The sequence below is a fragment of the Balaenoptera acutorostrata genome, chromosome 17, assembly GCF_949987535.1.
Source record: "Balaenoptera acutorostrata chromosome 17, mBalAcu1.1, whole genome shotgun sequence".
In the NCBI taxonomy this organism is placed as follows: Eukaryota; Metazoa; Chordata; class Mammalia; order Artiodactyla; family Balaenopteridae; genus Balaenoptera; species Balaenoptera acutorostrata.
The window spans coordinates 9,375,654-9,389,083 of NC_080080.1; the positions used below are offsets into that span (position 1 = coordinate 9,375,654).

The 13,430-nt window shown below is 35.8% G+C and overlaps 1 protein-coding gene across 4 annotated transcripts in view; it reads right to left on the reverse strand.

The window, feature by feature from the left end:
* Positions 1-1,325: 1,325 nt before the first annotated feature.
* EFR3A (EFR3 homolog A) overlaps positions 1,326-13,430 on the reverse strand; it is a 93,592-nt gene continuing 81,487 nt past the window's right edge. For all 4 annotated transcript variants that reach the window (XM_007188894.2, XM_057531977.1, XM_057531978.1 and 1 more), the window contains 4 exons: positions 12,819-12,867; positions 9,228-9,331; positions 8,664-8,713; positions 1,326-4,124 (listed from right to left, as the gene is read on the reverse strand). In XM_007188894.2, the coding sequence (XP_007188956.1) occupies positions 4,019-4,124; positions 8,664-8,713; positions 9,228-9,331; positions 12,819-12,867 (309 nt within the window). In that variant the 3' untranslated portion in view covers positions 1,326-4,018. The remainder of the gene's footprint in view (positions 4,125-8,663; positions 8,714-9,227; positions 9,332-12,818; positions 12,868-13,430) is intronic.

Below are 13,430 nucleotides of genomic sequence, written 5' to 3' on the forward strand. Positions count from 1 at the left end.
AAAAGGCACGGCACACCTTGGGAAACTGCCCAGCACGCAAGCACACACAATCCAAAAACGCGGGGGAGTTAATGTCAACAGGGCCACCCTTGACCATGAAGAACAGAAGCCGAGGATACATGCTTCCCCAGCTTTCATCACCTGGGTGGACAGTTCTGAGATTATTTCATGAGACTCCTTAGACTGTCCAGTAGGATGGATCTCCAGTCACCTATGGTGCTGGCAATTCATAAATAAACCCTCTTAATGAGCTTTTTCTCATTCCACTTCACGGGTCCAGTCCCTTGCTGGTGTTTCTTGGAATCACTTCCCAGAGCAATTCCTACATGTAAGCCTTTGTCTGAGGCTCTGCTTTGGGAGAACCTAGGCTAAGTTACTGGCTCCCTAAGTCTGCCTGTGACTCAAAGTGTAAGTACAAGGCGAATGTAATATAGCAAAACTAAGAGGCAGAGCTTGATGCTGCACACCGGCTCTGCTTTTTCATTCATGTGAACTTATGTATCAGATGAGAGAACAGGACGCAACAAATTACAGCTGAAAAGAAAACACACGAGATAGTGTATCACACAGGCTGCTCGTTTTACACCTAAAGAAAACAGGTTCAGAAAACTGGAGTGACTGGCCTAAGACTGCAGAACTGAGACAGCTGTCCAGGTTGCTTAAGACGCTATGCATAGTGAACTCAAGGATTATTAATGACAAACACTGACTCAGTGTCTAGTCTGTGCCGTGTAGGCATGACACGAGGAACCTCTTCTAAGTGATTCATTTACCCCTCAACAGATGACCTCTGAGGGCAGAACATACTATCCTCATTTTACAGACTTCAAAGCTCAAAGTTCAGTCACTTGCCTAAGGCTACTCGGCCAGGAAGTGGCAGGGTGGGATTTGAAGCCAGAGCCCGTGCTCCTCATTGCTTTGCTAAACTCCTAAAGGAAGTCCCTGAAGCCCATCTGGCTATGGTGGGCTTTCCTGCCAGCGGTAGGAAAGCAGACCAGGTGGCAGAGGGTACTACAGAGGAGCTATTTTTTTAGAGAGAGGCTTCATGTAACTTATACAGCAAAGGGGTAGGGTTGAAAATACAAACAGTAAGACTGATGCAGAGGTGGAAACCGTGCTTTCGCAAGCACACGCTAAGAGCTTAATCTTAGCTGTATCTTACCACAACTGCAGTTATGGTTCTGATTCTTCCAACGTATGTGAGGATGAATCCATTTGGCAGCTTGATTTTCACTGAAGTTCTTCATTTTTAACTAAAGCAAAATAGTGAATACGTTTAATTTAATAAATGTAATGGCTATTACAAAAATGTACTTATACAGAAGTAATTTGATTTTGTTTTATTGCTTACATATGAATTGCACAGTGAATTGTTACATCTCAAAAAACTCAATTCATTACATTTAGTACATATATTGGTATGAATAAAACAAATTAGTACCATTTTCAGAAAGGAAGAAAAGAGATATTGTGAGGAAGGGGAAGTTAACTGCTGGTTAAGTACAGTATTATGATTCTAAAAGATAATGAGTTCAGAAGTATTAAGGAAGTGTGTGTGTGTTTAGGTTAACTCCAATGACTGTATAAGCAAAGACAACACAAGTATAGGAGAAACATTTCAATGTTAACTATTCAATGTCAAGGAAAAAAATGAATGATATAAGCAACAGTATACAGCGAAAAGAGAATGATTAACAGTTTTTATTAAGAGTTTTAAATATCTACAAAAATATAGCAATACAGTGAATTTCAACACATCCTAAACTTTCAGTATCCAAACTGGCTGTAATATAGTAGGCATACCTATGACGTGCAGGATCTCCTGCAATCTCCTGGAAGGGACAGAAAGCCTAAGAAAAGACCCCTCATTTCTTGGGAATCGTTGTTAACAAGACCAGTTCAGTAATCTAGGATATACAGAAGTCTACTGTGATTTAAAAACAACTACTACAGGAAAAAAAATCCCCCAAAACCCAAATCTACAGTTTACAAAACAGACCAAAAGAGAGGTGTGATAAACATTAACTGAAATGGTCTTCCTTTACATGCTATACATGCATTTTTAAATCACAGAGAAACATGAAATTTTGTAGAGCAAAGTTTGTTTTGCATGAGTGCAAATGAATATATATCTTCTTTTCTTATACTATTAAATTATATATATTTTTTCATACAAAAGCACACAGTGTTAATCTATAAAATGACATCCAAGTGGATGATGATTGTTTTTGCATGTCCCCCTGCTTAGATTTTTACACAATCTTTCTTTAGAAATACAGAAGAAAAAAAGGGAAATTAAAAAAACATAAAACTTGGCCTATTAGATGGTGAAACATTTTACCTGGTCAAGAGGTAAAGTTACAGTGACAGCTGCAATGGGGCCATTTAACCCCCCAGGTGGTGACTGCACTATCACTTGGAAAACAATGCCTTGTTTATCTACAGTGAGTAAACCACCCAGGATGCTTGAGTATCATTTAATAGGTTTAAAAAGACTAGGATCTTCTGCAGGATGTTTCAAGATGCTGTACTTTGGTTTAAATATTCAAAAAAATTTTGAGTATGCTTGTTCTATTATTACTTCCTCACTTTTTTGTTTCTACTAAAGGTGCCCAAATAATTGTAAACACCAAGTAATAACATGCCTTTCTTCACTGCAATTTTTCAAACAAAATCTAAAGCTAATAATGCAATTGTTTTTTGGGTTACAATTTTTGATATGTATATTGTTTTATGTAAAAGGGAATCAAATCTGAAAAGGTAGTAGAATTATAAACGGATTATTTTATAAAAATGTCCTAAAAGAATTTTATGAGTTGCAAAGAAAATTGTTCATTTTTGCCATGTGATGGAATTCACTAAAATGTACACAATTTTAAGAATTTAAGTCTGTCAGCACATGTAATCTTGGTAGCTTAAATCAACACAAGCTTAAATTGGCGATCTGTAGCACACTTGATTGCTAAACCCATAGGCACTCTTTTCAAATGTAATATCACAAATCCTAAACAGAGATGCATACAAGGTGCAGGTCAAATCTTACAAACTGAAAGTCCATTTGGGGCATTTTTTGACTATGAGGATTTAAAAACCGCACAATATTAAAATGTAAATTAATATGCTCTCAACAGAAATCAAAACGTACACGCTCTTCACAGGTGAACTCGTAGCTGTTTTAAGCGTCTTTTTTTCCTGTACTAAATAATAGCTCATTTAATTAATGGGGCCACAGCAAAATGCTACTATAATTTCAAAGCATCATCTGTAAACTAATACATCTAATGATGTAAAAAATATTGCACAGTTCAGTACTCCAAGAGCAAGCTCTAAGACCTCTCAAGTAGAACGGTCAAACTTTTGGCAGAAAACACAGTATTACAAGAACTAGACACTTTAAAGTCGGAGATTTTAGGGTCATATTCTAGCAATATTACTCAGTAAATGTCATTTCCACAAACAAGTTGAGGAGTGACTGTCACATATTGTTACAGTGAACGAACAGAGGGATGCCCACCACGACATCTACAACATGGGGACAAAGAGCCACAGAACAGTTTTGCAGCTCCAGGATTAGGAATATATTTGTATGTTTTTGCTTTCGCAGATAAAGAAAAACAACAGCAATTCTAATTTTAAGCAGTTGCGTAGATGTCTAAGAAATACAGTAGACACTTCATACATCTTCAACCCTCTGAAGGCTTAATTTTTTTTTAAATTACATGTTTGTGAAAATTTTTAAATATACTATTTAACAATTAATGTGAGACCAATATACGTTCAATTTTAAAAGCCATCAGGAACCTCAAAAAAAAAAATTAACATGGCATAAACCTATCTTCAAAAGTACTCTAAATCATATAATATAGCTGCAAAATATCTAATCTGATATGCCAAGCATTCTGTTAAAGATAAATTCCATCATAATTTTCAAGAAGTATGTTAACACACATTAAGTAAACCCTGAAAACTCAGCTTGGCCCTAAGTTTTAGGCTTTATGCTGAGGTCTTCGTGAGCCACTCAGTACACACACAGATCTGGAAACTTCATCTCGTAGACTGGGACAGACTGGTATTGGGCGTGCCCAGAAGTAATGGTCAGTGTTCCTGATGGACTGGGAGGAGGGCTGTAAAAGAGCGAGGCATTGTCAACAGGTGAATTGCAAAGCTGTTCACGTCACAGAGCACTCTGTTACTACCTGCCAGCAGCAGAGAGTCTCCTTCACCGCAGGGATCAGTGCGACGGAACTGCGGGCCAGCTACAAGCTGGCGTGGCACATAGATCACAGTGCTACCAAGCTGTCTTTAAGCATACACTAGACATTCTCCTCTGAATATATGTATACATAATTTTTACAGTGGGATTACGCTATACCCACTCATGTAAGCTTGCTTTGTTTCACTAGTAAAAAATCTTATATATACATATATTAACTTCTTTTGATGACCACCGCATGGTACTTCAATATATAGATATATTATAATTGATTTACTTCAATGGACAGATGTAGGTTCATTTTCATTTTTCATTATCATAAGTAATGCTGACAGGTCTATTCTTATACATAATTTTATCCTGTCTCCTTGGTTTATAGTCTTCCACACAGAATTTCTGCATCAAAGTGTATTTACATTTTTGAGACTGGTACACATTGCCATAATACTGGCAATTCATACTTTCAACATCTGAGTGTACCCATCCTCTTACACCATTATAAATATTGGGTATAATCATTCTTTCTTGTTATTTTAATCTTTGGCACTCTGGCAGGCAAAAGGGAATTCATTCTTTCTTTTATTTTCACATTTTGGGTTACTACTAATGCCACATACCATTCTGTGTTTCTTTTAAAGTGAATAGTCTATTTGAGTCTACTGCCTGTATTTCTACTCAGATATTTTTCTTTTATCAGTTTCGGAAACTGATCTTTCGTCATATGATACCAATGTTCTTCCCTCAATTCATTACTTCATTCTTATCTCTACCATAGATAAAGATACTGACACTTTCATCATTCAAAAAAGGTCCTTTGTGTCCTCAACCAATCTCTCCCTACTCCCACATACCCATACACATACACCCACATCCAACAGTAACTATGTTCTGATAGCTGTCACTGAAGGTTAGTGTCACTTGTTCTTGAATTTCACATGGTCTATACAGCCTATAGGAATGGTCCATACAAGCTATACTCGTTTATGTTTGACTTCTTTTGCTCAATGCATTTTTTAAAATTTACCCCCAAAATGTGTTCCTTTTTACTGCTGAATAGTATTTCACTATATTAAGAGTACCACCATTTGTCTACTCTCTCTCCATTCTCCTGTTGATGGACATCTGGTAATTATGAAAAAAGTTGCTAAAACATTCATGTACATGTCTTTTTGTGAATCTAAGTTTTCATTTCTCTGGGCAAATACTGAGATATGGGATTACAGGATCAAGAGCAGGTATATGTTTAACTTTATAAGACACTGCCGAAGTTTTGCAAAGTGTACCAACTTATACTCCTATGAGCAATATATACGAATTCTTCTATAACGTCCAATATACTATTAAGCCCATCCAATGACATTTTTTTTCTTTCAGATATTACAACATTCAGTTCTTGAACTAAAATTTGGTTCTTTTTTAGACTTTCCATTTCTCTCCTAAAATATACATATTTTTTCCTTTAAATTCTTTGATATGTGTGTGTGTTCTTTAAAGGTCATTGTCTACTAATTCCAATAATTGGATCAATCATCTGTGGGGCTGCTTATTCTTTTTCTGTATTTTCTTGCTCCTTTGCATTTCTTGTAACTTTTTCTTATTGTACTAAGGTCAAAGTGAAGGAACAATGGAAACTGAGATATAATATTGCTTATTTTGTTTCTTTTCTCAAGAATACAAACTCTTTTCTCTATCTCCTAGTTAGAATGAGGCAAATTAACAAGAGGAAATATATCAAATAGAAACTGAAAGCCCTGAAGGTACACTAAGAAGTCTATTTCATTTCTCTGTATCACCGTAAGGTACCCAAAACTACTACTTCCTAACTAGGTGACCTTGGATAAATTACCAAACTTCTACGTGCATCTGTTTCTACATTTGTAAAGTAAAAATAATCACTACGTATTTTAAAAATCTGTTGTAAACACTAAATGAAAGAATGCACTTAGCACAGTGCCTAGAACACCGTAAGTGTTCAGTAAATAACTATTAGCAGTAAGGCTTAATAAATACACATTATTAGTAGTAGCTGCAGTACCAATGAAACCGAATTAGTCATAATACTTATTCTAAAATATTAAACCCACATAGTTATGATAGTGTGATTAAATGTAACATGGTGGTCTCTAGCAACATTTCTTTTAAGAACACGAGTTATGGATTTGAATTTTGATTATTTCCACTCACTAACTGGATAAACTTCAGCAAGTTACTTTACTTCTCTAAGCCTCAGTGTCTTTACCTGGGGCGGGTGGGTGGGAGGAAAGGATCTACATAACTTTTCAGGACTGTGGGGAGTATTAGTAAAAACAACAGATATAAAGTGGCAGATGTTTACTGTTACAATTAACAGGCATCAAAGAAGCTGTGGACAGGGAGTGCTGCCTGCCATTCCAGTTCTGCAAGATCAAGCCATCAGCCACTGCAGTCGCCTACAGTGGTGCGCCCTGAGGGGAATTCAGGGTGGAGGAAAACAGGGAGCATTCTGTTCTTTGGATACTGGCCCTAGACAGTTAAGATGCATATCTAAGGAATAATTTCAATGCACCCAGATCCTTGCACCTTCCCATGCATAGAAAAGCACTAAAATCATCAACCTGAGATGTCTGGTCTTTGTGATTGGCAGTGATCTTTTGATGTTTGACTACATGCTTTTTTCCAGCCAAAAACTCCTATATATCTTGGCTCCTCCCTTACCTCTTCGGAGCAGTTCCTCAAAGCTATCTGAGAGGCTGTCTCCCGGGCTATAGTCCTCAGCAAGGTCCCCAAATAAAACTTAACTCTCAACTTTTAGGTTGTGCATAAATGCCCACACCCAGCAATTTTCTTTGAATCTAAGGTATATAGTATATTGCGTATTTTAGTCTGATTCTCTGTTCTGAACTTTTATAAATGAGTGATTCTCAACTTATTTGGGGGGGCAGTATTGGTGGTAAACGCCTAGAATAAGATGTTAAAGTGATGAAAACATGCTTTGCGTATGAAGGCAGAAAAAAGGCTGGGGAAAAAAAAGCAAGTGAACTCGAGCATCTACCTGTTTATTCTGTTTATAAGGATACATACAGGGTGTGAAGCAAAACAGATTTAGTTAATCAAGTTGAAAATAAAAAAGATACGGTGATGTAAAAAAAAATTTCAGAAGCACAATTTCTATCCATGGCTCCTTCACTGTGCCACATTATACACAGACCAGTCTCCACACTGAAGTCAATATAAGAATATGCAGAGGGCTTCCCTGGTGGCGCAGTGGCTGAGAATCTGCCTGCCAATGCAGGGGACACGGGTTCGAGCCCTGGTCTGGGAAGATCCCACATGCTGCGGAGCAACTAGGCCCGTGAGCCACAACTACTGAGCCTGCGCGTCTGGAGCCTGTGCTCCGCAACAACAGAGGCCGCGATAGTGAGAGGCCCGTGCACCGCGATGAAGAGTGGCCCCCGCTTGCCGCAACTAGAGAAAGCCCTCGCGCAGAAATGGAGACCCAACACAGCCAAAGATAAAAAAAATTAATTAATTAATTTAAAAAAAAAAAAAGAATAAGCAGAGGTTCTTTCCTTAGGTGGAACCTGGAGTTTTTCTCTCCCTCTGTCATGTGCTTCATTACTTAATAACCAATAGACACAGAAAAACCGATATTAGATACCTCATGCTTTTGGAGCATAAGATACAATCGTTCAATGGTATCCACAGGGGATTGGTTCCTGGACCCTCCATACAGACCAAAATCCTTGGATGCTCAAGTCCCTTATATAAAATGGAGTGCTACTGGCATATGACCTACACACATCCTCCCTTGTACTTTACATCGTATCTGGATTATTTGTAATACCTAATACAATGTAAATGCTATGTAAATAGTTGCCAGCATGCAGCAAGTTCAAGTTTTACTTTCTGGAACTTTCTGGGAATTTTTTTTTCCCCAAATATTTCTGATCCACAGTTGGTTGAATTTGCGAATGCAGAACCTGCAGATATGGAGGGCCGACTATAATAACTAATAACAGGACACAAACAGACATGACTTAGGAAAACTCAAGTGAAGTTTAATAATTCAAGTGAGCCATCTGCATACGTAGAATCATTATTGCCCTGGAAAGAACTATGAGGTTGAACCATATAAAACTGTAGTTTTTATAGGTCACAATGGTTAAATCTGAGAAATTACCTTTTTAAACATATCATTAGAATAAGAGTCTTCCAATCACTCAAATGTCCTTATAGGACCATTTTAAATTTTAAATGATCTAAAAAGGAAAGCTAGAAAAGCTAGAAGCCCCCTGGACAAGAAATGGTATCAGACAATCCAGTAAACAGAATAACCACTGAGACAGAGACCTGTATGATCTTGTGTTTACCCTAAAAGAAAAGCACAATTACTTAAAAAGCCACAAGTTTATAGGGATCTAATAGTTTCTATTTTGTTGCTTTATTGCTCTTGTAGTACCAAAACTCTTACCGTATGGTGAGTTCCAATATTTGAGCAAGTCTATCATGAAGCAAATTTGCCTACAAAGGAGAAAAAAAATGTTAAGAATGGATCTATTATTTTCCAAACACCCATATGTAAAAATACAAGTGTGATTTAAAGGACAAAGCATAACTCTAACTATTAAACTGATGGTACAGAATGCTTTAATGTTTTGGTTTTATCTGTCTCATACACTGGAATTTAATGTAAAGTTTCTCTTTTATTCCTTTCCTAGTCTCACTGGTAAAAACAAAATCGATAGACACACAAAATACCTACAGCAAAATCACTGAAAACCACTGCAAAAACAGTTTCAAAGCAATAACAATCGTTAACATTTAATTTGGGGTCTGCCATTCCCATCAGCTGACATTACACAAAAAAATTATTTAGGCTTCATAGCTATGTCTTCAGTTTTCAGTCCCTATCAAATCCACTACCTTGTGGATTCTGTTGATCTGCCTGAAGCTTGGAATCTACCTACCAATTACCAGGACAGCTTCCACGAAGTCAAACTCCACCCCCCACCCCCTTCACCATGTGTTCACTTACTTTGGATTCACACTGTGCTGCTATTTCCTCAAAAGGTGCTTTCTGGAATTTCTCTATTACTAGACGCCTCTTCTCCTTTTCCTGTTCTTCCATTCCACTGGTATCTATATAAATGTTTACAAAGACCCATTAAAAGGAACACAAAATTTCATAGAACCTTGCCAATGACCCTAAGAGCAAATGATCTATAAATAAAAAATAAGGGTAATTTATAGGACTACTTGTATAGGGAAAAAAGCAAACGGTGTGACATCCTTGAAGTGTCTTAGTCAAGGCTAGAAAGCCCACATATAAAAAAATTAAAAAACTACACAGCACAAAACCCTTTTTCATAAGACTACCTTTGTCTCTCTTACCAAATAAAAGCAGAAGCATGACAACTTCCTACAAGTCAAGCAACTTCAAGGCCCTTCCTGAAGGATGATTCTTTTATTAATAATCATGCCCTTGCACATATGAGGTACTAAATTAAAAGTTTGCTAAACTTGATAGTGAATGGTGTGATTGAAATATAGATAGGGTCATGAGGAACCATATTGTTTTAGCCTTTTCCATTTATCTTCCACAATTTGAAAAGGGATTTTTTTAAATCTTAAGATGACGTGTGGTCTGGCCAAAGTTTGTGAGATAATAAAATACTAAGTGTCTGTCATTTTGATACATATAATAACTACGTCTATTTGCTTAAGAATTTGAAAAGAAGGCTAATTAATGGCTTATTTATTGATGGTCTACAGTAACAACTCAGTAACTCTTCAGCTTTTTTTTTCTCCTGGTCAAGAATTTCATAAGATGAAACATAATCTGTTCAAGGTTCTTCAAAAACAAAGCTTCTCTTCAGGTAGACAAACTGTAACAATTAGCTAGTTTTAAAAAATGGATGTAGCAGGTACAAACGAAATAGGTTTCTTTTTCCCCCCTCTGAAATTGTGGCAGGTTAACAAAGTTGTCGAATTTATGTACTTTTTCTGAATGACTATAATACAGAATTATGATCACATCTCTCGTGTTCACTAGATCAGGGGCACAAGCTCAAATGTGCCAGAGGCTAGGCAGGAAACATAAATGTTTTAAAAGCAGTAAGAAAAACAGGACTTGGGCAAGCTGAGCATACATCCTTGGTTTTTATTCAAATCCAATTTCTGAAAATAATACTTCCACCTAAATTTGGCCTGCAGGCAGCAAGTTTCTTTTCCATGCATTAGTCCAGCAGTTCTCAAACTTTTTGTTTCAAGACTCCTTTCTACTCTGAAAAATTATTAAGAAAGCCAAATTGCTTTCTTTATGTATTACATCATTTGATATTTTCCATATTACAATATAAAAATGAGAGACTTTAAAAATATTCATTAAATGCATTAAAGAAATGAAACCACTATATGTTAACATAAATAACATTTGTTTCATGAAAAAATAACGATATTTTCTAAAATGAAAAGATTTAGTGAAGAGAATGGCATTGTTTTCTATTTTTGCAAATCTCTTTAATGTCTGACTTAATAGAAGCAGTTGGATTCTACCTGCAAATGCATTCAATCCACTGCAATATGTTATTTTGGTTGAAGTATATAAAGAAAAACTAAACTCACACAGGTATGGACTGGGAAAGAGTAATTTAATAAATAGCCTTTTCACAGAATTGTAGCTATTTCTTCTTGGACACTACAACAAAGCATGACAAACGGTAGTTTCTTAAAAGTTAGTTGCAATATGGAATTTGAAACCTTATTAATGAACTTTTTGTAATTGGTTATATTAACATCTATTGGTCTGTTCTACAGTTTGAATAGAGCTTTACTCATGTATGGTTTTGTAACATCATGCAAGGTCATTTGGAATATTGCTCCACTGATTTATGCAGACCCTCTAAATGTAGACATATCTCACTGTAAAATACTCTTTAAAATCACATTTGTTAGTTATTATCACTGATCTCATTAGAAAAGTCTTTAAATAAATATTGGGGAACTGTCAAACTTGCAGTGGCAGACATAAGCTTCAAAATTCTAATTTTGGTAAAAAGTGCTAATTTTATCACTGGGAGCAAATACCATCAGGGTGGTTTTTTTCTCTTGAAGTGACAGCTTCCCTTCAAATACCACAGGTTTTCTGTCTTTCTTTTTTTTTTTTAAGTAAAAGTGATGTTCCTTAAAAAAACCAACCAGTTCTGCTTGCAAATAAAAGCAATCAAAGAAGTGCTTTATATGTGCTTCCCAAAGGCATGTATTCATGGGATGAGATTAATAAAATTAATCATTTATACTGATTCTTCAAAGGCATTCTTAAGAGAAATCTTGACTTATAAAAATAACTGGGGATGTGTGGTGCTGAAGAATTCAATGACCACTAGTACAGTTTGATGCCACTGCCTTCATTCATGTTAATCCATGCAGTAAAAAGGCAAATAATGTCTTAGTATTGTGCTGAATATACTTTTTGACTTGAAGGATCCCTTGGAAGAGTCTTCCCCAAAGTTCCAGGGGTCCAAAGACGTACTTTGAGAACCACTGCCAGACTGTAAGTTCCTCAACATGTCTTATTAATTTTTAAATGTCTCACAGTATCTTGTACATAATGGGTGTTCAAAAATTGCTTACTAAATTCAATTTTATTTTGGCAAATTTTATATTACAATAAGAAAAAAAAATCCTCTAATGGATTAAGCTGAACAAGGTCAGATTTTATTTCATGTATGATGGGTACTAGAGCACTTCACTTCCCTTGTTAATGATTTTCTTATTCTAATATTTCTTAAAAATTGAGAGCCAATTTCCACTCTATCGTGAAAGTCAATTTCCACCCTCTATTGCTTTACCAATTAGAAATGAATTGAGATCAAGGCATCATGAGCCTAGCAGGAATTTATATTAATACTTAATTGAAGGAATCATTTAAAAAATTTTTAAAAGAGGCAAATTATATAAGGTAAAATTTATTTCCATAAAGGCTACAGGAGAAAAAAAAAATCAGAGTATTATTTTATGCAAAGATAAGTGAAAAGATTACAGAGTCAGTCAGACCTGGGTATGAAATTTGTCTCCGGTATTTACTAGCTATGTGATCTCAGGAGAGTTGCTAATTTCTCTGCCTCAGTGTTCTCATTGATAAAATAGCAAGGATTAATGTGACTCTATTGTGCCTGCTGACAATTTCGGCCAGCTCCTTTCTCTTACCCCATTAGAAACAGGCTTCTAATTACACTGCTACATGCCTACTAAAAATCATTCTATGTAATTCTCTCAGAATTATTCACCTGCCCATCTCCTATAAAAGAAAATACATTCACTATTTCTCATAAATTCACTCAGCCTCAGTGTTGGCCACCAAATAAGGGCAGCATTCAAATACATGGCGATATGCTTTCATAATTCTAGAAAAGTCATTCTATAGAGAGGAAAGTAATTATCTATGACAAGACAGGACAATTACAAAAGTCTAAAGAACATAAGCTAATAAATTGATTATATATTTATATAGAAATCGACAGTATATACACTTACCATGCTGCCTCTGTTAATTCTGGCATTTAAACAAGTAACAAGATATAGATAAGCTAGAAAATACTAGGAGAGTTAACAAGCAAAATCTCACCAATTGCTTTCTTTAACGCCTCAAAGGTGATTTCTTCAGTGTTACTAACCTAGAGAAAAGTGATTTTAAGTAAAATAAAGAGTTAAGAACGGTCAATATAAATGATACCTTCACCTAGTTACAAGTCATCTAAGAACTTTGACAAATATTTTCTCTTCTTTGTGTTGGCTTGCTTTGTGATCACACTCAACAGTATCAAATAATCTCCACGTTTTCATTGGTTTTAACAATGGTCTACCACAGTGGTTCCCCAAAGAAGCCTACAGATTGATGTTAGGCTGGCAGAATTAGCAACCTTTAAGGCAACCCAACCAATATTCAAGGCAGAGATTATATATAAATGCAGCTTCAGCTATGTAATAAATGAAAACTAAGTATTCTATACTCTTTATAATTTTGGTACCACATACAGTTTAAAAATCAAAAATGAAATAATCTAGAACTTTAAATGCAAAAATTTTAAAGCAAAAAATCACTACTTTGGGAAGTGTTCAATGAGTACAGTTAACCAACATTTAAAAATAATTATATTCTGGATCTTTTAAGGTCAACCACCAAGTCTTATTCTCCAGAAACTCCCTTTAACTTGAAGTTTTCAAATCTCGCTTGCTT